Below are 23783 nucleotides of genomic sequence, written 5' to 3' on the forward strand. Positions count from 1 at the left end.
CCAAGATTTCTGATTAGATACATTTAGCTTTAAGACTGACTTGAACTCAGGGATGAAGTGATTAGAACTGATGGTCAAAGGTCAGGATCACTGATACTTTATATTATTAAAAAGAGATATGAACACCATACCTTTAAAAGATATTCCCACATGTATTATTTTGAAGATGGTGGTAGAGATAGCTGTTGACACATTGATGCAAAAAAAAAAAAAAATCATATATAGGTGTTCAAAGGACTAGAGATCTGATGACTGAAAGGCAGTCAGCAGGCACCATTTTTGTTGTAATTACTTTATTAACCTATATTTTGCACAGACACCAAATAAGGCAACATCTGAACTCAGAGTCAGTGTAAATTAGCATAGACTTGTTCAGAGTGATGACCTGATGGTCCTCTTTCAGGATAACAATGGCCCCATCCACAAGGCACGAGAGGGGTACAGAATAGTCTGATGGATCTTAAAATTAGGTGACCTGCTATGTCCTTTTCAGCCACCAGATCTCAAGTCATTTGAACACCTATATATGATTTTTTATTTTTTTTTCATTAATGTGTCATATGTGTCAGACTTTTAAAGGGCATTCAACACTGTCAACTGTTTCTATTAATATGTCCCTATAATAGTTAATTGTGTATAGAAATGTGTTTTGAAAGTGTAAACTTGCAGTTCCTTAAACAGTTCCTAAAGCGGTGATATTAGGAATCTCTTTAAAATGAACAAGTCTTTACTGTCATCTAGTGGGAATTAGAGCATTGTCACGATCATTGCAATAGACTCGTGCCCAACGGCTATTATAGGTTTCTATCTCCATCTAGTGCACGATAAGAACAATTCAGTTTTTAAACAGAGGGCGGAGTGACGTAATGTTCTCACAGTTTCTACGTGCGCGTTCATGGATCCCGTGACCTGCTGTCAAGCACACGCATGCTAGCGCACTACGCGAGATTTGTTTGTCAACGAATGAATCAGAAATTCCACAGTGACCCGGAACACTCAAAGTATAGTGACGGTAATATTTACTCTTGTCAAGCAGCGTTACAGCAAGTCGATAACAGGAAAGTGGTTTGACATGTTTTTATTTCACTTAAAGGGCAAGAAAACTCGTTTCTCGTTTTATCGCTGCAGATTCGCTAATACGCAATTCTCCGAGTTCTCCAGCCGGTATTAGCTTAGCCAGCTAGCAAGCTGGGCTAACAAGGTGATGTAGCGACCGCTGTGGTGCGCTCAGAAAATGTGATGGAAGTTGGTCTAGGCGTGTTTCTTTATGAAAGTTTCATTTTTGGACTAATATGAAGCCTGACGATAGCTGCCGCGGAGCAGTAACCGCTTTCTGAAGGTGCAGTGAGCACAGCGCTGAGGTCGGGTTTCTTGGATAGTTATGAGCAGCATCAACATTACAACCAAAATCCCTCAATTAAGCTCTTTTTATACTAAAAGGTCAGCGCTGACACTACCGGCAACAAAGAGTGAGTTTTGAGAAGCGATGTGTTTTCGTGCTGTCACGAGATGAGTCTCGACGATGAAACACTGCAGGCTGGGATGTCCTCAGTCCAGTCGGGACTGGAAGGGCAGCTGCCGCTTTTACACGCCAGACATCACAGCGCTCAAGGCGGTCTGGTGTTGGATCTGAACTCCCAGGAAGACTACCTCAGCAGTAGCTCTCCTGAGTATGACAACTATGGGAATAACACCGGTCCTCTGTTCGAGAGAAGAAAGAGATCTAGATCCAACAGCTCCAGACATAGATTCAACGAGGTGGTCACGGAGCTCGGTCCGGAGGAAGTGCGGTGGTTTTACAAAGAGGACAAAAAAACTTGGAAGCCCTTTTTGGGCCACGATTCACTTAATATTGAGCTAATGTTTCGGAAACACTGCGAGCTGAACCCCGGTGCAGCATGCCCCCAGGCCAGTGGAAGAGAGGAGGAGAGCGGGTCTAGAGAGCTGGAGAGCACAGGGATGAACGGTGCAGTGCCAGCAGAAACGAGGACCAGCAGTGTGCACGGAGGCCGCGGGTCCTTGGACACATCCACCGTGTCCTCTGATGAGAGGGACGCTGAAAGCATTGAACTCAATGTAGAGTCAGTGTGTGTGCGAGGAGGACTCTATCAGGTTGATATAATACAGAGACAATGCTGTCCTGTCTACTGGAAACGTAAGTATAATCACCCCAATGCAACCCAAATTAAATCACCTCTGCATCAGTCACATGTAAAGTAGCTCCTGGTAGAGAATAAGAAACACAACTTCTATTAGTCAAACCTCACGTAGATGTTATGAAAACTACAGAGATCTGCAATATATTAGCTTACAAAACACTTCACACTGTTCTGTAAAAGGTTCTAGTTTAAATGTTAAACCTGTAGCTGAGTATACATTTTCTGTAGACTTTTACTGTAGACTGCATAGTTGTCTTTTCTTTTTCTTTTTTTTTTTTCTTGCAAGCTAAGTACTTCATCTGGCCTTTTTTTCTGGATGTCAGTGTATTGAGCTCAGCTGATCTGCATTAACTAATTCGTTGATATTTCCTGGAAAAGGCAGGGAACAAAGGAAGGCAGTTGCTATAGAGCTTCGGAAAACCTGACCTGAATGAATAGGGTTCATGGTTAACTGGGTCTTTTGAAGCTTAATTTCAAATGACATTTACAGAAGAGGTTATTTTCACAGTTGTTGATGCTGTGGATGCATTGAGACCCTCTCTGTACTCTTTCAGTGTGGTCTGACGGCTACGTTAACAGTTAAGAATGTGAAATAGATACTAAAGGAGGACGTTTGAATAGTCATCCAAAGCATATCAGTTCACAAGTGAGAGATTAGTTTACACAATGGAACATGTATAAAGGTCATTGATATACTATAAGATAGAAAACATCAGACTATTTAGAAAATAAAAAAATAAAAATCAAGGTTGTGTTAAATAGTTCTTAGCTTTAGTTTGGCATATTGCCGACAAGCCTAACAAACTTACTTGACTGAACTGTACCTACTGTCAGTCTATGTGTCTACATTAGCTTTAGAACACTTTGTCTTTAAATAGAAATAGACAGACTTTGAACAGGCTCACTCTGTAGAGAGAGAGAAGTTCTCTTTCTAAGGCAGCCTAATTTAAGATCCTACACTCTTATTCACCACCAGAGAATTACTTAATGATGTCACTCAAGACTGTAATCAAACATGGCCTCTCTGCATTAACCACTGAGACTTTGCCCCCCAGGATTTGTCAGACTTGTTGAGTTACAACGAAAGGATTCAGTTTCCAGAAACCGACTTACTTTCATTTCTACTTGCTAAATAAAACAATATATTTATTCCTTGCCAAAAATTGAAATTTCATGATTCCCATCCATGCAGGAGCTATTTGTTTTGTTTTGGATTTGATACTAGATAATGGCTGTTGTCCTACAGAACAAGACCATATCCCAGTGATGAGAGGCCAGTGGTTTATCGATGGTACTTGGTTGCCATTAGATGAAGACGAAAGTGACCTCATCGAACGGGAGCACCTTAACCATTTCCGTGGGCAACACGTGCAGGATACCTTTGAGATGGATTTGGTTCCCAGGACCATTGATAGTAAAGATGGTGAGCTCTGGGGAAGGGCAAGGGCAGGACAGCCTTAACCTTGGTGCAGTAAATTCTGTAATATAAAGCGTTTAAAGACAAAAATGCGTTAAAGAACACAGCACTGAAGCATCCATTCTTATAACTAACACAATAAATGAACTTATTAACTAGATCATAGCTTAATCTGATGCTGATTGTTGCATTAGCCAGAATGTCTTTGAGTAATAACCTTCCAATGCATCTACTGATGACTGCGAATGCAAGTGAGAAGATTAAATGCTCTCATAGCCATTGCTGGTTATAAATTCCTTTAAAAAGTAAGTCAGTGAAAAACGCACCAAATCTGTGAAACAGTGAAACTAGAATAAAAGTAACCAGAGTCATAAATGAGCAATTTTGAGACAGCTCAAAATTGCTAGTGTAGATGCACGTTCAGTTGAAATGAATGAGGCAGGTGTGTCCATTCATGTGGGTGTAGGTTTTGTCATGTCACCCTTCTAGTATATAGCAGGTGCAACTCGTACGTTCTGGCTGGTCCTCCTCTGAGGGCTGGCTCAAGCGAAATGTAGCAGCATTTAGCTGTGAAAGGCAATAAGAAAGGGGTTCTTTGATTCAGCAGTCTCCTTTACGCAGCCAGATCTACAGGACCTTCACTGGTGATAAGTGTGTGGGTGTGTGATAAATAGAGCAAAAGCAGAGAGAAAAGCATGCAGCAGCTGATAAAGATGGTGGGAAAAGTTTAGTCTTTATTGTAAAAACAAGACTCACAATATCACCAAGGTAATCTGGGACTTGTGTACTACATTGCATACCTTGCTTCAATCTTAGTGACATTACATGTCACTATTTTTCTTCAATTTTTATTTAATCTCAAGACATATAAGAGAAAACGATATAAAGTCGCTCATGTTTGACACGCATTGTGTACACGGACGCTAAGAGATTTAGAAGTATATGGATGCAAGTGTATAAAGTCTTAGTGGAAAGAAGGCTCAAAGTCCAGTTATTTGCAAGGTGAGAGAAATAATGTACAAGGCCACACAAATTGGTTTTGTGACACTTGGCAGACTCTCCATTACTCAATGCGCAGATCATAAGACTTTAACTTGTCTAATGTACTATTGCAAGGGAGAATAACCTACTCACCCTTTGAAAGCCATACGTAAGATATATATGTTAATAAAACCTAAAGAACCATCATTTGCATGTGCATTCATGTAGTGCGTATCTTGGCAACGTTCAAGATCTGCATGGGAAAAAAAAAAGTATTTTCCTCTTATATTTGTAAAAGCATGAAGGGAAAGTGAATGGTAGCTCCTGATAATTCACCTTGTTTGAGTTCCTCCTTCAGGCAGCTTTTAAAGAAATATGTTTTATCTTGAAACTAATCATTTGAAGCCCTGACAACAATAAGGGCTAGCACCACGATCTATAAATGCGTCATTCAATAAGGCAGCAATCCCTGACAGTACTGCAGTAAATACATTCCCCAAGATATCGCTGTCTCCTTTACCTATTGCTACTATTTTTATTGTGTTCCCTAGCGTAGACTAAATGTTAGTGCAGCAGAAGACATGGTAGGCATACCAGTATGCTCTGCAGGTACATCGTCATCAGTGTGGTGCAAGTGCAAAATATGGGCTGATATACTGCTTCTGCTGGTTCTTCTTAAATAATAAACAAGGAAGAGTTAAATCTGATGTGTCACCCATGCGTGATATGGTGTATTTTATGAAGTGAAGATTCATTGTGATTTTTACTGTTATAGAAAATTAAACAATGGCGTCACCCCCTATTTCCTTTTTTTTAAATTTTTTTATTGTTATCGTTTGACACTTTCTTCAAGGAATGCCTGCTGTCATTTGAGTCTTAAGCTGACAGGAATCGCAGATGGTGATCACTGGTGTAAGCCAGTAGTAAAAACTATAGGGCGTGTCCAGTATGTCAGCCTTAAAAGACGTCAGGGAAAAAACAAAGCGTGCAGGCTGGACACTGTGTCATCTTTGAGCAATGCAGTGTGTGTCGTTTGACGTAGGCAAGCCTCATAAGTTAGTTTGTGTGCTGCATATTCTGCTACATTTTATTAAACACCAGAGTGTAGGAACACCATGGGATAATTGATGACTGATACATACTTAAAAGAAACAGAAAATTCACACTTAATAACATAGCGTACATTTGACAGATGTATGGTACTGACTTGTGCTTAGGATACAAACAAAGAAGTCATTTGGCAGGAAGAGTCAGGTTTACAGTGTTTACATTCACAGCCTACTGTAACAAAGAGTTGGTAAAGGGATTTGTTTTATCTTATCCGCAAAGATAGTTTTATATTATATGATGCAGAACAGATGAAGGTTATCAGTTCACTGTGACCTGTTTGGACTGCTTCCTCTCATACTCGGTATCTCAATCATAAGGAACCACTTAGTTATGAATGGATCCATCAGTGCTGTAATACCCAAATGCACATTACTGGTAGCTTTTATAACAAAACCCTCCCATACACTCAGCAGTTCTGTCCTCCACAGCTTTTCACCTCTACCAGTATTTGCAAGTCTGATGTCTGGGTTGTCTTTGATTGAATGTTTTAGTGAGACATGTCTTGTGCACTTGCTGATTTGATTAACAAATTTGAGAAAGCCTACATGTTTGTGGAACTGATTTTGTCACGTAGCATTTTTCTTACTAATTAAAATACTAGCATAAATTTAGTAATAAAATCAATAGAGAAAAAATTACCCAGTCATGATAAAATATTATGAATAACCAAGTTTTAGTTTCTATCGAACAGTGGACTTATGTGTGTGGTTTTACATGGCTGTTTTCACAAGCTGACACTCATTTATTGAAGGAGAAAATGAAATTAGATCAGTCATCCAATAAGATATGGCAGTAAATTATCCTCATTCTCACCACTTCTAAGCGCTTGCAATTAAACTAAAACACCTACTTATCTCTAACTAATTAAATCATATACAAAGCAATTAGATTATTCACAGTGGAAAGAAATACATCTTCTAATCTGTGCTCCAGGTAAGAGAGGCATTGGAGATAATCTCCCAGATACTTATTCAGAGCTCTTTGTAAAAATGTAGTCAGTAGGTTGGTTTCAGCATCACCTCCTCAAAATGGTTATAAATAGGAACATATGAATTATTCATTAAGTGAAATAGAAAAATAAGTACTGTTAATGCTGTTAGACATGAACTTATGTAGTACACGTAAACAAAAAGAAATAATGGGGATTTGTAGCCTGTATAGTCAGAGTCATGCCATGTGTAGATATTCTCTGTATTTCTTTGATAAGTGTAAAAATGTCGTCTATAGCACATGTCAAACAGTGCTGCATTTTCGGCCTGAAGGCTCACAATAAGTTCGCGTTGTATCAGGACATTTCCTATAGCCACCAGGTCGCTGCGGTAACCAGCACAGACTCTTAGTCTGTCCTGGTTAAAGTGGTAACCTGACTGCAGCACTACTTGATAGAGCTACTTGTTCAAGAGTGATGACAGCAGTAGTTTGTGTGACACCAGGGTAATGGCCATTACTCACTCACTGTTGGTTGTTAGTTCTCTCCCACCTGCCCCCTTTCTACCTCCCTTTTCTGTTCAAATGGAGTGGATATCAGATGAGTACTAAACCTACATGTCACAAGCGCAAACGCTGCCAAGGTACTGTAAAATACAATTTTATTTTTTCTTCTCCCTAAAAAATCTGGTGTATTAGATCTAGCTTGTATCCCCTTCTTATAGCAGCTTGGTCTCTTTGAAACTTGAGTTTTCTTTCTTGTGTGGTTCAAACTTTTGAAATAATTTGACTATTTAAAAACTAGACCTAGGCTCAGTTAGCAGTTGTTTTAAAGGGAATTTAGGCTGCTTTCTGTGCTGCAGCCTTAACTGGGCCTAGTTGCTAGAACATCTTCCTTTGTGCATATACTTAAGAGTTTTGTGCTATAGTTGTTAGCATTGCTGCTTTTTGGGGAATCCTGCATATGTCTTTTTCATCTCCTTGCTGGAATAGTGAGTAGACAACAGGGTTCACTCAACTACCAGAGCAAGATCCCTAATGCCAGTAGACATGGAATAAATAAGCTAGTCTTCAAAAAAGCCTTTTGAAGGCTTCTGCTGTCTTTAAAAAAACAAAAAAAACGAAAAAACTCCTTTCCTCTCCATTTCTTACTCACTCTTTCTTTGCTCTCTTTATCTCAGTCCTCTGGCAGTATGACTGTACCATTAATGAACCACCATCATAAGCTCCCACTTTAAGGGCCATGAACAAAGCTCTTTGTTGAGACCCAAGCACAATTGATGAGCCAAACAGAGAAGCCATTTATGAACAGTTACTATTATAACCCTTAACAGCTTCTTTCAAGTCCATCACTGTCCTAGTTCTGGATTTATTGAATAGAGAAGTCCTGGGGTCTGTGTCCTCATCTTCTAGTAAATCTGAAGCAGCCGATCTAAAGCCTAGCTGCTATATTACATGAAAATTGGATTGTCTTTGCTGCTCTGAGGTGGCCCTGGATGAAAGGAATCTGTTATTTTTGTCAAGACATAGTCAAGAAAAAAGTTGAAACTTTTCGTCAGGAACAAATGTCACAGTCCCAGGCCAGTTTATTTCATTTTATTTCAATTTTGCCTTTTATTCTTATTCCCAATATTTATTTTTTACCTCTCTCCAGATTTGAGATTCTTGCATACATGAAGTTTCTTTCTTCAAGAGTTTCCCCAGTTCCTTCACTCCTTGCCCATCCCTGTATAACAAATACTCTCATCCTGTGTTTCTTGGTCATTCTTGACAGGCTGTTAGAGATCTAGCTCAGTGAGTTCTTTTTTTGGGTTGTCTGTCTGTCCCTGTGTACATTTTGATCCCCTCCTCTTTTACCTTCATTTCCTTACCTGCTGCCTTTCACTGTAAAACAGGAAGTGTTATTTTACAGCACTAAACATCAGTCAACAATTTTCACTCAAACTTTTGATATTAATAAAACCAGTAAAGTGGAGAAGTTAGGCATACTTCCTAGTTTTTTCCTGTTATTAAGTATCTCCTGTTTTACTGTGGATTTGGCTACAGATAAGTCTCAACAGTTTGAGTTGGCCTCAAACTAGTTTGTTTAGAACTGTGCAGCTCTTATAGCAAATGCCACCCTCCTTTTCACCTGTATGGTGTCTTCTGGGTACAGAGATATGAGGTAAGGAGTCTGTTTGAGATGAAACCAGCCTGGTTGGCAAAAGGCGCTCTTCTAAGAAGAACTGCTCGTTTCCCTTTCTTGTTGATTACTGTCAGTATTTGGTGATGCAATTTTAAAATGACCGGAAATATATGTGACAGAGAAAACTTTCTAAGAATTGCCTCAAATGGAAAGAATGTCACAACAAACTATTTTTTTATCTGCCAAATAAAAGTGACAACCTGTCACTTTGCCTGTTCTTTTCAACAAACGTTTCTTTTTTTCAATCTCTACAAGTTATCCTCATTTCTTAGAGGCAGTCATTCAGCTTGGGACTGGTTACATTCAAAGTGAACAGGTCTTTAGTACAGTTTAATAAGGGCTTGTCATCACATTACCCATAAAGCAAACCTACCCACAGTGAAAGTATCCTGCCAAGCAACAGTAGACCAGTTTAACAGATGCATCAGCACATTTTAAATTCAGGTGTATTAGAGGGAGCTGGTAAATTCTCAAATTTATTGACAGATGTCTTATTTACTATTTATCTTTCCATTTTGTTAGGAATGTTTAATTAATAAAAATATGGAAATGATGCATAGTTGTGACACATGTTCATTTTTTTCAGTACTCTGTTATTAAGTAAAAACTGCATTTAAACTTTAAGAAATTAGATTCTCTGCGTAATAGTAATGCAGTTCCATTTTTTCCCCAGGGTTTGTGTGACCATATTAAAGAGTTTGAAACTAGAGAACACAATCTGGAAAATGGCATTTTTCCAAGTACTATACTTTTTTGTTCTTAAGGGTTTTAATTCCCAGTTTGGTTCCGAGCAATGTGAAGAAATGTGACCTTCAGCTGCTGTACAATAGTGTGTGAACCAGACAATAGACTGTGCACTGGACCAGTGCATGAGTTTTCCACCAGTCTTGTTCAAATTAATTTGATTGCACAATGCACTTAAAGGACAGAGACATAAATAACTGTTGAGTGAACCAGTCTCACCTATTGCTCTTAGCTTCTGTAGCAAATGGTGCCTGCTCTCTAGTCTACCTCTGCTCTTACTTGCTCTAGTCACTGCATTACACTTTGAATTGAGAACCAGGAGGAAAAAAAATAACAGTAAGAGAACTAAATGTAGATATCAGTACCAAATATATCTACAGCTGATGATGCACAAGGAGGGCAACAAGCCAGAGCTGAAATCTGCAAACATAATTTGTGTTGGTTTGATGTGTTTTTCTGTCTGCAGATCAATGCTCTGTGCTGCATTTCATCAAGCCGTTAGACTAGTTTGTTCCTACTTTTGCTAATTTGCACCACATTCCTAATTACTGCTTTGTAAATTTGATTTATTTTGATTTTTCCTGTTACCTAAGTTTTCCTTCTATCCCCCCCAAGACCAATCTCCTTGTGTCCTGTCTTTCCTCTAACTGTTCATGTACTCACTCCTCTCTCTCACTGCCCCCTGCAGCCATCCATAGTCTAAAGCTGAGTCGATCACATGTGGATTGGCACAGCGTGGACGAGATCTACCTCTACAGCGATGCCACAACTTCCAAAATTGCAAGAACAGTCACCCAGAAACTGGGCTTCTCCAAAGGTCTGTAACCACTTAAGGTTTCCTTTATTTATTTACTAGCATTTCTGATGAAAGCACGGTACAGAAACGCATCATATCTGCTTAAATGATTTCAAACTACAATTACTAGCATCCCTTGACTTTACATGCATGTGTTCTACTGTGTAGTATTCAGCCGACACCAGCTTGCTAACACATTGTTATGGTAAGCATATCTGCTAAAGGTTAGCATGAAGTAACTGACTCAAGCCTTACAGATTTCGACATGCACACTTGCATAGGTGGAGAAAAATTTTATTTCAATAAAGTTTATCCTCTTTGCTAAGGATATGCCTATAAAATGTGTGAAGCCAAGTGTTTAGTCAGAAAATCGAATTGATTTCCTATTTCGTGAGCTTGAACAAGCGTCCAGTGCACACAACGACCTGTATATTAATGCATTTGTAGTTTGCATCAGGTATTTAAACGCAGTGTCCTAACTGGATTAGCCCAGGAGGTCACTCTGTGTCCATCTGCCAAGTGCTTAAAGGGCCCATGTGCTACTGAAAAGATAACAAAAAGCAATTGATGTTTGATCCGGATGGATGACTCTATTCTGATCTACAGTCTTCAAGCCCTACAGCACATTAATCTCTCCTGCTTTCAGGTTATTGGACAAAATGGACCTGGTTATTTCAATTTTACCTGAGATGTTCATTTAGTGCTAACCAGGCAGCAGTCCAGTAGATTCTATTACCCTGCTGTGTAACACATGACTAGACTAGATTATAGATTCTAAATAAGGTGACACACTTGGCCCCATTGACACATTGGCAGCCACAATCACAGCAGGGTTCCCAGGTTTCACCTACTGGCCTCTTTGGACTCCATCACTGCAGCTTTTTATAGCTTTCTGGTGAACATAGTTGTAATGTGTTTTTAAATACATAAATTCTACAGAAAACACTAAGTTTAAATAGCTGGGGGTTTTTTTCTTTTTAAAGCTTGCTTTTGTAAAATGAAACTCCAACCCCGTCCTTACTTGTCTTTTAGCCTCAAGCAGCGGTACGCGGCTCCATCGGGGTTATGTTGAGGAGGCCTCACCCGAGGACAGACCGCCTCAGACTACGCACATTGTCTTTGTGGTTCATGGCATTGGACAGAAGATGGACCAGGGGCGCATTATTAAAAACACTGGAATGTGAGTTGATACCTGTATGTTTGTTCTTTTTATGATAGCAGTACTTTCAATTTCATTCCAATGGAATCTGGAATAAAATTAAAACCTAGTATAGATGAAGTCAAAGGCAATGTAAGAAAAGTCTTCCTGGGACATACTGTGGTGTAATGTTGGAACTGTCACAGTTCATGTTCTCTCTGCTAAAAACAAACAGTCTCACTTCTTGTTCCTCTTTTGTAGATTCATAGTTTCTCTGTGTGTTAACGTTTCTGTGCTCCTAACTAAGCTTACATCGTTTTGTTGTGGTTTTTTTGCAATGTGATATGATGGATTTGACATAAACCTGACACATACCTGTCTGTCTTCTTTTGTTGCCAATTATGTAGCTAGTGCATTTCTGAAGTGTCAGAGTGCATAACTGAAGCACTGCTCATACAACAGTATCCACTAAATCATTCAGTTTTCCCCCCTCCACTCCTGCAGACTCTGTTTTCTTCTCCTGCCTGATTTTCTCTACCCATCTTTCTCACTCTTGGTCTGCTCATGCCGTTCTGTTAATTTACACTTGCGTTGTTAATGTGTGATCACACAGTGTACCAAACCTTAAAAATAACACACATAGACACAACAGAACAGGGAAATGCAGTTCTATAAAAGTAAGTAAAGAAAAATGACAGGATTCATGTTGCAGAATAAAACCAGCTGTTTCCAGGACTGGAAACATAGGCAAAAATGTGGTTACAGTTTTTGCCCATGTTTCCAGTCCTAATCAGTTCCTAATCAAGTCGTGCCATTCTGTCTCAGTGTTTTATATACTTATTGGTTATATAACCTTCATCTGTCCAGATTTCATGCCAGTGGGAAGATGTATCTCTTTTATTTGGATCTTCTATAGAGCACTCGACACATAAAAACAAAACAGTCAGCTTGATGCTGTGTTGATACTTTACTTGAATAAACCTACTGAGTTTCTTTTGTCTTTCAAAAGTTACATCTGGTTATGAGGAACTTAGAAAATTGTAAATTATGTAGAGCTTAAAATGACAGTGCACAATAGACACTTCTGTCTATAGAAATCTGATAAAGTAAGTTATCACAGCATCAATTTCTCTTTTAAACTCACTGGAGTTCAGCTGTGTATACAGTATTGATCATATGTTGCTTAAGCTAGATGCAGTCCTTTCATATGTCTGTTTTTATCTAAAGGAATAACTGAAATAGCCTTGGACCATAGGTGTGGAAGCTTTAATTACACTTGTGCAGAACTGTCACTGTGTCACAAACTAAGGAGTTAAAGCAGATAAAGTACACAGTCAAGCTGCAATGTAAATGTTTACTGTAAACATATTGTAAACATTTCTTCTATCTTCATGTCGATTATAGCGCACACACTTTCTCAGCCAAGAGAAACAATCATCCTGAAAACCTGATGTATTTGTTTGATTTTTGGTTGCTTCTTTTTACCTGAAGTAATATTAGGTATTTGTCTTTTCAGTCTCTTACATGTATGTTGATGAAGCAAATTGTGGTGAGATGTTCCAGTTACAATGTCCTAAAACAAAATCAGACAGTGTAAACCTGCTAATCCTCAAATGCCAAACCTGACTGTCTTCATTAAAGCCAATCTAAAAGCAAGGAAAACCTTACAAAACTTGGGAAAGCTGTAAAGCAGCACTCAGACCTTTGAGCATTTCCCCTGCACTGAAAGTCCTGTCAAAACCTGCATTAGGTGCTCTTTTCACAGTGCAGTCATTTAAAAGCCTCTCCCAACCTCCATTTATCCATGTCAACAACTGCCTCACCCCTCTCTCTTTGTGTATTTAGTGTATCCTGCAAGCTAATGGTGTCCCATATAGGGCTAATAGCAGTGTAGCCTTTGTATGCATGCTGCACAAGGGAAGCAGCTGCATCAGTAAAATGGGCATCATTCTTTTCTGTCTGACAGTCGTATGACTAAGACTATATAGATTTAGACTTCGAATCTGTCGTTATAATAAACTGCTCCTGAGACAAAGTGACAATGACATGGTTACTAAACAGCATATTCCCAAATGCACTCTTAAGTCCTTCAGTTGTATATCTGCAATATTGTTGTTAAATACATTATATGCTGTTTTGTTATTGTATGTTTAGGCTGCGGGAAGGTGTGAGGAAGATGGAGGAGAAACACTTCTCAGAGCACAATGAGGAACATGTGGAGTTCCTGCCTGTCGAGTGGCGCTCCAAACTCACACTGGACGGAGGTGTGCATGCATGTTGTTGTCTTTTGTGGAAGAAATACATTTTTGATGACTGCATATATGAACAATAGTCTGTTGTCGTTAGCTCTTTTTTTTGTGCTCAGATGTGGGTATGTTTCTGCAGATACGGTAGACTCCATCACACCAGACAAAGTGAGAGGACTGAGAGACCTTCTCAACAGCAGTGCCATGGATATCATGTATTACAACAGCCCTCTTTACCGGGATGAAGTAAGAGTCATACAGATTCAGTAATTAGAGTCCCTGGTGCTCTCTCTTCGTCTCTTCTCATTATTTCACATTCTCTCCCTCTCCAGATTACCAAGGGTCTAACAGAGGAGCTGAACAAGCTCTACTCACTTTTCTGTTCACGGAACCCTGATTTCGAGAAAAAGGGTGGCAAAGTGTCTATCGTGTCTCACTCTCTTGGCTGTGTCATCGCGTATGACATCATTACTGGCTGGGATCCCGTGCGGTTTTGTTTGCAGGAGCATCGCGTTGTGGAGGAGGACCTAGACCTTCGCTGGATGTCCTATGAAGAGAGGCACCTTTTAGAGCAGCAGAGGCAAACAAGGAACAGGTAGAGCTTTCCTTTGTAGGTTAATGACACCCTGCGCTGTATGTATAGTTGTGTTCAGTTCAGTTGTGTCTGTTTGGATCCTAAAAGATATGAGTTTAAAGCGGTTAATGTCAAGGAGCCTTGAGAATTGAGTTTTGATACTTTAATGGCAACCCCCTCCCCAATTCAGCTTTGTAGTCGAATTAGATAGGTTAAATTTAACATGTTTATTAAAATATTTTTAAAAAATAGCCACTCATACTGAATTTTAATGAAAAGCTCATAATTAAATGTTTATTTTGCCTCCAAAAATCTGATTAATTGAACTTTACTTTACTCCGAATGTTTCCCTTAATCATCTATGCCATAACATCAGTGGCTCAGTGTTACTGTCACTCAGTTTATATCCTTAAATTTAACATCAAGCCTAATATTTTTGTGTGTGCGCGTGTGTTGGGTGAGCAGTTATATATTTATTTAAAATAAATACGCCATGTGCTGCATGCTGCTCTTCTCGTGCCCTATTTTAAAGTTTTATTTTTACTTGTTTGTTTTTAGTGTGTGTGTGTGTGGGCTGCAGAGTAATACATCAGCTGGCCACTGCCCATCACGCTGTGTGCACAGTGCCATTATTGTGTGCACCATTAACTTTGTAAGACAAGAAAATGCTGTAATAAGGTTTATTGATCTGACTGAAAAGGGGACTTTTTGATGACTGGCCTCTTTTGTTAATAGGGCAATGGGTATCAATATTGAAAGAGATTTTCACGCTGGAGTTTAGAAGTTTCAAATTTCTTTATAAGGTGTAGTTTGGGCTTCTTTACTTGCTTCTTGTTGCAGGTTACAAGAGCTGGAAAATCAACTCGCCACACTTGAGGCCTCTAAACCCTCAGCCCCCCCAGCCCTGAAATTTAAGGTACTATATTGCTTTGTAAAATATCACTACTGTAATGTGTAAGAATCTTTGACAAACTTTTAGGTGTTAAACTAATATGTTCTGTACTCCTAAAATAAATGAATATATGTCCATATAGGAAATAAAACGGAAATTAAATGTGGCATTTACACAACAAATAAATCCTGTCTGTATAAATACGAAAGACTTCTACATTTACAGTAAATAATCTTGGCACCTTTCATTTCTCAGGTAGAGAATTTCTTCTGCATGGGTTCTCCTCTGGCAGTATTTTTGGCACTAAGAGGAATCCGCCCTGGTACCAGTGTTCACCAAGACCACATCTTGCCCACTTCAATCTGTAGCAGGCTCTTCAATGTCTTCCATCCCACAGACCCTGTGGTCAGTACCCTTACTGTACCCATCACTGTCTTGTCCTTTATAGATGAGCAGGAAAGGAAATCGAGAACCGGTTCCCAGTAGTTCAGTTCTTTGGAATTATCGGTCTGCTTACCTATCGCGTCGGCTTATCAGTTCCATTTACACTACAAACAGCTGATTTCAGTTCGTGTGTCTGAGGAGGAAATTAGTGGCGCAGTTTACAGCATGGATATGGACGATACTTTAATTTTTATTTACATTCAGAGCAAAAACAACGGCATTTTGCTGCTAACAGCACTTTGGGTCTTTGCAAGCATCTGCACAGACAGCATGCTAATGCTAAGCTAGCCAAAATCCCAGAGTGATGATAAAGCTTTTTTTTATAGCAGGTGCATTTTTCCCCTTCCGATTAATCTGAATTGGCCTCCATTTGCTGTATTAATTATTAAAGTGAATATATTAGCTGATGAAATTGTTACATTTCAAGTTGATCAATCTCCATACAGTCCTACAGCAGTCCATCTTGACACTTTGGCTGCTCTGTGTCTGGGAAAGTGCACTTAAAGGATAAAAGTTAGCTGTGAGAGCAAACTTAAACTCTGCTGGTGAGCACACGTTTTTTCTGAATGCACATGAAATGTGGTGGATGTAATGTAACTGCTAAAGTCAAGATTTAGTTTTGTCTGCATGAATTTAGAGCGCGCTTTGTTCTGAAGAGTTTAGGTTTTTTGTTTTTTCCACTGTGCAATGTCAATAACTCCTGTTTTACTGCCTTTTTAGGCCTACAGATTGGAGCCACTCATCTTGAAACATTATAGCAACATTGCACCTGTTCAGATACACTGGTAACAATCTGAATTTTATCACCCTGCTATTCCTTGAATGGACTCTTAATATTTTATAAGTAATTATTCTCTGACTATTTGTGGTCTGTGTATTCATCAGGTGTAGCGCCACTAACCCCACAACTTATGATGAGATCAGGCCTACTTTTCTCAACCCTGTTAAAGATCCCACGTCGGATACAGAAAGCATCCCCAGCCCCAGTACATCACCTGTCCTACCCCGGAGGCACTATGGGGAGTCAATCACTAATTTGGGCAAGGCCAGCATATTGGGTAAGTCCAACACAAACTGAGCACATGTGTTTATGTTATTACAAGTGTTTGTTATCCAGCATCAGTTATACACTTTGAAAGAATTTAAAAATAGTCTGTAAGGAAGTTTAGAGTAATGACTGTTCAGGATCAAAGTGTCTGTGGTTGTTCACTACTTCAGGATAAGATTAGATGAACCTGAAGGAACAGACTACTGTGGTAAAAGGTAATTGATGTGTTAGTCTGAAAAAATGCTTAAGTGAGTTTTCGCTGTTGAATTAATAGCCATGTGAATGCGAGGATCCAAGGATTTCCAGCTGAACTTTGCATTGTACTGAGATAATTTTATACACTTCACTCGTCTATGTTCGTAATACTGTCGCTGATCAGTGCAGGTTGTTGACTGTTCTTTTAATTTCTGATGACAACTATGTGCTCAGAATGAGAGCTGGGAAAAAAATCCCTGTGCTATTTGTACTTTGTAATTAATGAATCTATTTTATCCTAAGAGGTCGTTGTATGTAGGTAAGATGAGATTTTTTTTTTTTTTTTTTTTTTAAATCACAGTTTTAGCTCCACAGTGCCATCAAGTGGAAATGAGAGGAATATGCTCCTTTTATAATAATGAATGCATTTATACTTTGAAATCATAATATAGACACTTTACCTTTATCTACTGTCTTATTCCGACACTACAGGAGCAGCAAGCATAGGAAAGGGCATTGGAGGAATCCTCTTCTCACGTTTTTCCCGCTCCAACAGCCAGCCTTCAGTGTCTCTGGGACTTGAGGGTGGAGCAAGTGTTGAAGAAGAGGAGCAAAAGCGCACAGAAAGTCAGTCAGCATACGGCCTCTCTATGTTGACTCGACCCACCTCACCCACTGCTGACACATCCTGTAAGTTCACTTATCCCTCGAGTAATGTTTATATTCTTTTTTTTTTTTTTTTTTTTTGGTTTGTAAATAAGGCAAAAAAGTATATCATCCACATCCATTTGTTAACTTTCTTATTAAGTATTTTGTTTTTGAAATGGCACTGAGGTTCACTGTACTCAAGATTAGATTAAATCTAATTAAATTAGATTTAAAGATAAATAAATAATGCAGTAACATAGTTATAGTATAGTGTAGTAATATAGTAATGTTTTTTGTTTTTATTTAAAAGAAAAGGATGTTTGTAGCCTCCAGAGAAAGTGACAAACGGCCTACACCTGCATTCTTTCTCATAGCCAGCAGGGGGCGACTGCTCTTTGCATAAAGAAGGAGGATAGAGTAGATGTCTATGAAAATAAACCTACTGTTCTCTTGATTCGTGATATTAATGAGTTTAGTCTAAAAATATGAAAATGTGAAAAAATACATAAATAAAAATGATGTCTTCAGGGTCATGGTAGTTCTTTTTAGAACTGAAGAAGCTTCGCGGATGAGAGGTGATATGTCTTTTAAGAAATGTAATGAAGTCCAGTCACTTTCTTTACAAGCTCCTTAGACTAAATAAAAATGATTTTTTTATTTGTAGTAAGTGAAGTTAACGGATACTGGATAAAGCAGAGTAATCTAGGGCATGTCTGCTGTGTGATGAACAAGGCACTACTATCAGCATGATGTGCCCTTGGTTTCCAGGCAGATTCACACTTTCACTCACTACGTGCTCGGTCGACTAGATGTCAGTGTGGCTATGGACATCTTTTATGTGCAGGCTATTGATGTCATGTGGTGTCTGTTTTTAATCATGTATTATTATGCATTTGTCTTGATACTTCCTGTTTTTACTCATTTGTTTTTCTGTCTTGCAGTGGAGCTTGAGCGTCGCATTGACTTTGAGCTCAGAGAGGGTCTGGTTGAGAGCCGCTACTGGTCAGCAGTGACCTCACACACAAGCTACTGGTGCTCACATGACATAGCTCTCTTCTTGTTGACCTTCATATATAAACAGAAGGCGACACCCTCTAACCCAGCAGATACCCCGGATCCAGAGTGAGGCAGCATGCTTTTTAAAACGGAACACAACACTGAAAGAGTGAAAGCATCTCTTGTGACACATAAAGTGACTTTGTTCATTACTTTTTCTTGCTTACAAACTTAAATACGCTAAGAAAATCCTGTCTTTGTTTGGCTCCCGATCAAGCACTTTTAATACTTGGGAATCATTACTTACAGACTCAGAACTTTCTTCCAAACTTTTCATCTTTTTTGTTTGTTTTTTACGTTCTGCACAATTGCTTACCCTGATGGTGGATCCGGTGGACCAGGAACTCTTATTTAGGAACAAAAGCACTGATGCATAGGTGATTGTTGCACCCAGAGGAAGAGACTTCTAACTTCATTCCCAGTGTGAATTTCGACAGCTGAACTGTGTCTATCATGTCCATCGATTTCATGTAAAACAATACCTAAGTCAATTTGCTCAGCTACAGACTCTGTCTGAAACTTTGGGGCACATTTGACTAAGCCTCAGTCACTAAGGTGTCAAGTTATGTCTGATATTTTTGTTTGTTTGTTTTTCTCTGTTACACAAATGCGCGCACACACACAAACATAAAGAAAAGAACATTTTTGGCAAAGTTCTCTTCTTCAAGTTGAATATTTAGCTACTGCATGCTAAGAAACCCATGGGAGCAAACAAAGGCAATGTGTAATATATAATATTTCTTTACTTTCCCACATAAAATACACATAATGCATTATAATTAAATCATATTATTTTGGCAAATTATTATAATAATTATTATTTTGGTACTTTTTCCCCCTCTATTTTTTTAAATTTTCAATTATTTGAGTCTTGAAATAGAGTGCACCAAATAAAGCCCAAGTAAAACACTAGTTTTATACTGCACAAATAGAGTATAACATTTTCCTTTGTGTTTAATCGTCACTGATAAATAGTGCAGTACCAAGGGGGCAGATGTGTCTTACAAACACAGTGACTAAATTGTATTTACTTATTTTCTTACAGTGTAGAGATCTAAACCATAGTCTAAAATCTAAATCTTACATACTCACTCGAAACAATATCACTATTTCCTCCTAAATACAAGCTTCTATTTTAGGGATAACTTATGGAGATGATTTTTGCCCGCGTGGCTTTGTATTGATGAATCATTGGTACTAGATGTATTTTTTCTTAAAACAAATACAGAAATATTTTTTCCTAGTAACTTTCGGACACTTTGGGGATCTTAAACTGGATGTTACCTCAGAAAAAAAAAAAGGGATTTGAGCTTGTGGCCAAATAACTTGTATGTGTCACCTTTTATTAGATGCCCTGCTCAATTAATGCTAAGGCAAAATTGTGGTTGGCCTGGAGTTAAAAAAGTAGAGTAGATTATTTAATTTTTAAACGTTACCTTCATTATAAAAACAAATGTCTTGTTTGCCTTTTTTTGTCCACAGTTCACACTTTGCTAGCTTGATCGTTTACTTACAAATTCAGTTGAAATAGAAAAGAAAGATGACAAATGATGGAAAATCATAAAATTTTATATATAAAAATATAATAGTAGTACTGATGGGGGTTATTGTAGCTATAATTCCAAGTACTGATTCAGCACAAGTTAGTGCTTACTCACTTTGCATGGTGTCAAATTAATAGTAAATGGATTGTTGGGACAAGAATAATGCTGCGTGCCAACACACATCCAAGAAACTTTATTCTGACTAAAAACGTGTGATTGCTTTTGGCTTTTCTAATGAATAGATTTTATTTGCTGTAGATTATGAAATGAAACTGTCCTCGTAAATATTTATGTGACAGACGAGCCTTTCTGTCATTGTCAACTTTAACTTGTGTTCTGCTTATTGTAATGTAGTAATCAGCTGTTTTTGAATTTGTTATGGTGCAAGCTGCAGCTTTACTGTGCCACACAAGGGCTGTCGCTGACTGTCGTTTCTTTAACTTCTGTGTTATGTGTACAAAGGCCTACTGACTTAAACCAGGCTGCCTTGTGGAGATCACCTGATAGGTAACCAGGAAGTAGTGCAGAAGCTGGGTCTAATAAGGGAGGGGGGTAGTTAAGTGTTACTGTATTTGATCTGGTGGCTCTTGAACATTCATGGGCTATAAATTGCACAGAAACTATTTTAACACAGCCCGTTTTTGACTTTTTATTTATTCTTTACTTCCCGTCTGTTACGGTGCATAAAACAATCTGGATATGTATTTCAAATACACAGTGCTGTTCTTACTTTGCATTCATTGAGTCAAACATTGTGAGTTTCAACACAGCAAATACGTAGTTGTAACAATAACATTGTTTCTAAAACTTGTGTGAAAATTTGCACATTTTCATATTTAGGCTTATTTTCAAATGTGTCACAGGCAAGAAACTGGAGCGCATTAAAGATAATTTTGGTAAAATATGCTGTAAGTTTTACTGTATGAGATTTTGATGTACAACATTTTGAATGACAACAATACATTTTTTTTTTTTTTTGTCTTGTCAAAGATACCACAAGTATCAGGGAAATGTCTGCTTGTACATTTTTTGTAGGTTCAACACTCTTGTCAATACCAGATTAAAGCCATAATTAAACAGTTTAGCACAGGTGTCCACAGACTAAAGACCTTTATAAATGGCTTTTGGGGAAATGGATGTACATTAAACTGTGGGTGTGTTGAATGAAATGGGATGATGAGGGATATGGTGATCTGGAGAAATGTCCCAGGAGCTGTGCAATAACTCATGCCTGTATTGGATTCTAACTGCCATCCAAAACACTGTATAAATGTCCTTTTTATAAAGTATTCCAATTTGGATGTAATCAGTACTTCATTAACTGTCTTTTTTTTTTTTTTTTTTTTTACTTTTAATAATCAGAGTAAAATATTGAGATTGGAAACTTTTTTTGTGGAGGAGGACGATGCTTTCATTTCTCATTTCCAGACTGAGGACAAAAGAAGCGTTTGTTCATCTGAAACTCAGACCAGATTCTTTCCGAGGCGCCCCCTGAAGTGAACAACAAAGCCGACTTATAGATTGTGAATAGCCTGCATTGTATTAAAGCTGTTGTGGCTTCCACTGGGGGCGAGTTTAATGCAGTTTAGCAACATCTGCAAAGGCGAGGCTCACAGATGGGACCAGTTAGAGGTGACTCACAAAAGGCCCTGTTGTTCTGTGTTTGACCACAAGAGGTCAGTCATTGGTCATCTAATGATAATACTCAAAAAAACAGGACCACAGTGACCAGCTGTCCAGTGTCCTTCCTCTTAAGTCATTTCCATCTATTGCTCTTACCTAGTTGAGCTATTTTTGGCAGTATTAATATGCTTAAATATATTCATGACTGCTCTGTTGTGTTCACTTATATACCTTTAAGGAAAAATGGAATGTACTACAGCCATCTACAACCACAAATGCCAAAAAAAACCAATAAATGTGAATCCCTGAGCACCCCGCTACCTCCTACCCTTACCTCCTTCACTGCTCTGCTTCCTCCACTATACCTCCTCTGTCCTCATCCACATCACCAGCAGCCAAGCCAGCTCTCCATCTGACTCTCCTGCTCTGCATCTGGCTGACTCAAATGTTTACTCTGCAATTAAAACACAGCCTATAAAAGGCAATGGGTCGACTGCCAGACACTGACGAGGGGGTCGGAGCTGCAAGGAGAGCGGTTATAAATCGCTTTGATGCCGACCGTAGTCTGAAGGCCCAGATTCCTGAGCTGGAGGATTGGAGCTCAGTGAGTTCATCAGAAGACAGAGCCAGAAACACTGATGATTCATGGCCCTTTACTGCATCTCACTTGGAGAGCGGGTATTGTTCTGCTGCTCTGGAGAGAAAGTAGATGGCTGGCTTTCTGATTCCCCCCCACAAAGTTTTCATTTGATCACCTCACAGAAAGCATGTCTAAAAGCTCCCAGTGTTCCCTTTTCTCTGCAGTTACTGATGATTTATCAGCACTCAACATGTGATGCTTCTGTAATTCAATTAGTTTCTAATACAGTGTAATTAGTGGCTTAGAGACAGTTAAATATAGTTTACAAAAGATAATATGTGATGTGGAATTGGATAATCTAATTAAGATTATTTATTCACTACTGACCTATTTCTTCTTTTTTAGATTTCTTGTCTGGAGTTTTACGTCTTATGCTCTGGTATATTGTTTTCTATTAGATAAAAATAAATATTTGTGAGGAAGTTTTCTTCACAGGCTCAAATTTTACAGCCAAATGTTTCAATGTCAGCAAAGAACAGAGGGATCTGCATTGCTTGGCTAATTTCCACACTTCATATTAATCGACTGGCTGAAATAGTGTTCACTTAAAGAAAATAACAGTATTTATGGCTATCAGTAAAGTGGGATTTTGGAAAAACACATTGGAAAAGTGATGAAACCAAAATTCCCTGTTATTCTGTCCACTTACTCCCATGAATAAAGAACCAAAGATCCCTGGATGCTGCTGCAAGGCTCAGCAGCACGATTGCCATAAAAGGTAGCTTGAGATCTTAACTGCATGTCTAATAACACTACCAGAAACGGATGAATTTCTTATTCCAGAAAGCAAAGCTGTAATAAAACAGCTTGCACATATAGCTCACATTCACACATGACTTATATTTTTAGATGGCGTGATTGTCAAATAAATGTATGAATTTGTCAGACAGCTTTTTAAAACCTGAGCCATTATGTTGGATTTTATGTCTCATATGCTGCATTTAAGATCTAGAATAAGGAAGATGATATATTTGTAGAAGTACATTTTTTTTTCATTCCTGTTGCTTAAAGCTCCAATCTGTAGCTATATAAAGTAGGCAGAAATACATAATGAAAATCACATAGACACACGATTTTCTTCCATCATGGATTTACTAAAAATATTAAAATACTGTACTATATATAGGGGATATACATTACTGGTATATCTATCAGCACCGCACTTTTACTTTTGAGTTCATTTTGATGCTATTATTTTTACCTTTTTTAATGTCCTGTTTTATTGCATTTTAATTAAGTAATAGTTAAATGTCACGCTAATTATTATTTCTACAACGTCGCATAAAGTATCGGGAGGGAGGCGACTCTCTCTCTCACACACACAGAGGCACACAAATCATTTGAAAGCTTCGAGTGTTACGTGTGTGAGAGGCGACAAAGGGACCAGTACGCGACCAGAAAAGCTCCCAGTATGAA

The 23783-nt window shown here is 38.5% G+C and overlaps 1 protein-coding gene across 2 annotated transcripts; it reads left to right on the top strand.

Moving 5' to 3' along the window:
• Window positions 1–914: 914 nt before the first annotated feature.
• ddhd1a (DDHD domain containing 1a) lies at window positions 915–21416 on the top strand. 2 transcript variants are annotated; one of them, XM_085440958.1, is made up of 14 exons: window positions 915–2155; window positions 3406–3582; window positions 7137–7238; window positions 10212–10340; window positions 11352–11499; window positions 13612–13721; window positions 13843–13949; window positions 14036–14298; window positions 15118–15193; window positions 15425–15574; window positions 16334–16398; window positions 16499–16671; window positions 17349–17546; window positions 18446–21416. In XM_085440958.1, the coding sequence occupies exons 1-14, from the start codon at window positions 1510–1512 to the stop codon at window positions 18628–18630; spliced, it is 2529 nt and encodes an 842-aa protein (XP_085297084.1). In that variant the 5' UTR covers window positions 915–1509; the 3' UTR covers window positions 18631–21416. The 2 variants fall into 2 exon arrangements, with proteins under 2 accessions (XP_085297084.1, XP_085297086.1); XM_085440960.1 differs by lacking the exon at window positions 7137–7238 and having other exon boundaries at window positions 916–2155.
• Window positions 21417–23783: the final 2367 nt, after the last annotated feature.

The sequence above is a fragment of the Copadichromis virginalis genome, linkage group LG19 (genome assembly GCF_057382275.1).
Source record: "Copadichromis virginalis isolate Kocher_CV1m ecotype Utaka linkage group LG19, C_Virginalis_male_GT1.1, whole genome shotgun sequence".
NCBI lineage: Eukaryota > Metazoa > Chordata > Actinopteri > Cichliformes > Cichlidae > Copadichromis > Copadichromis virginalis.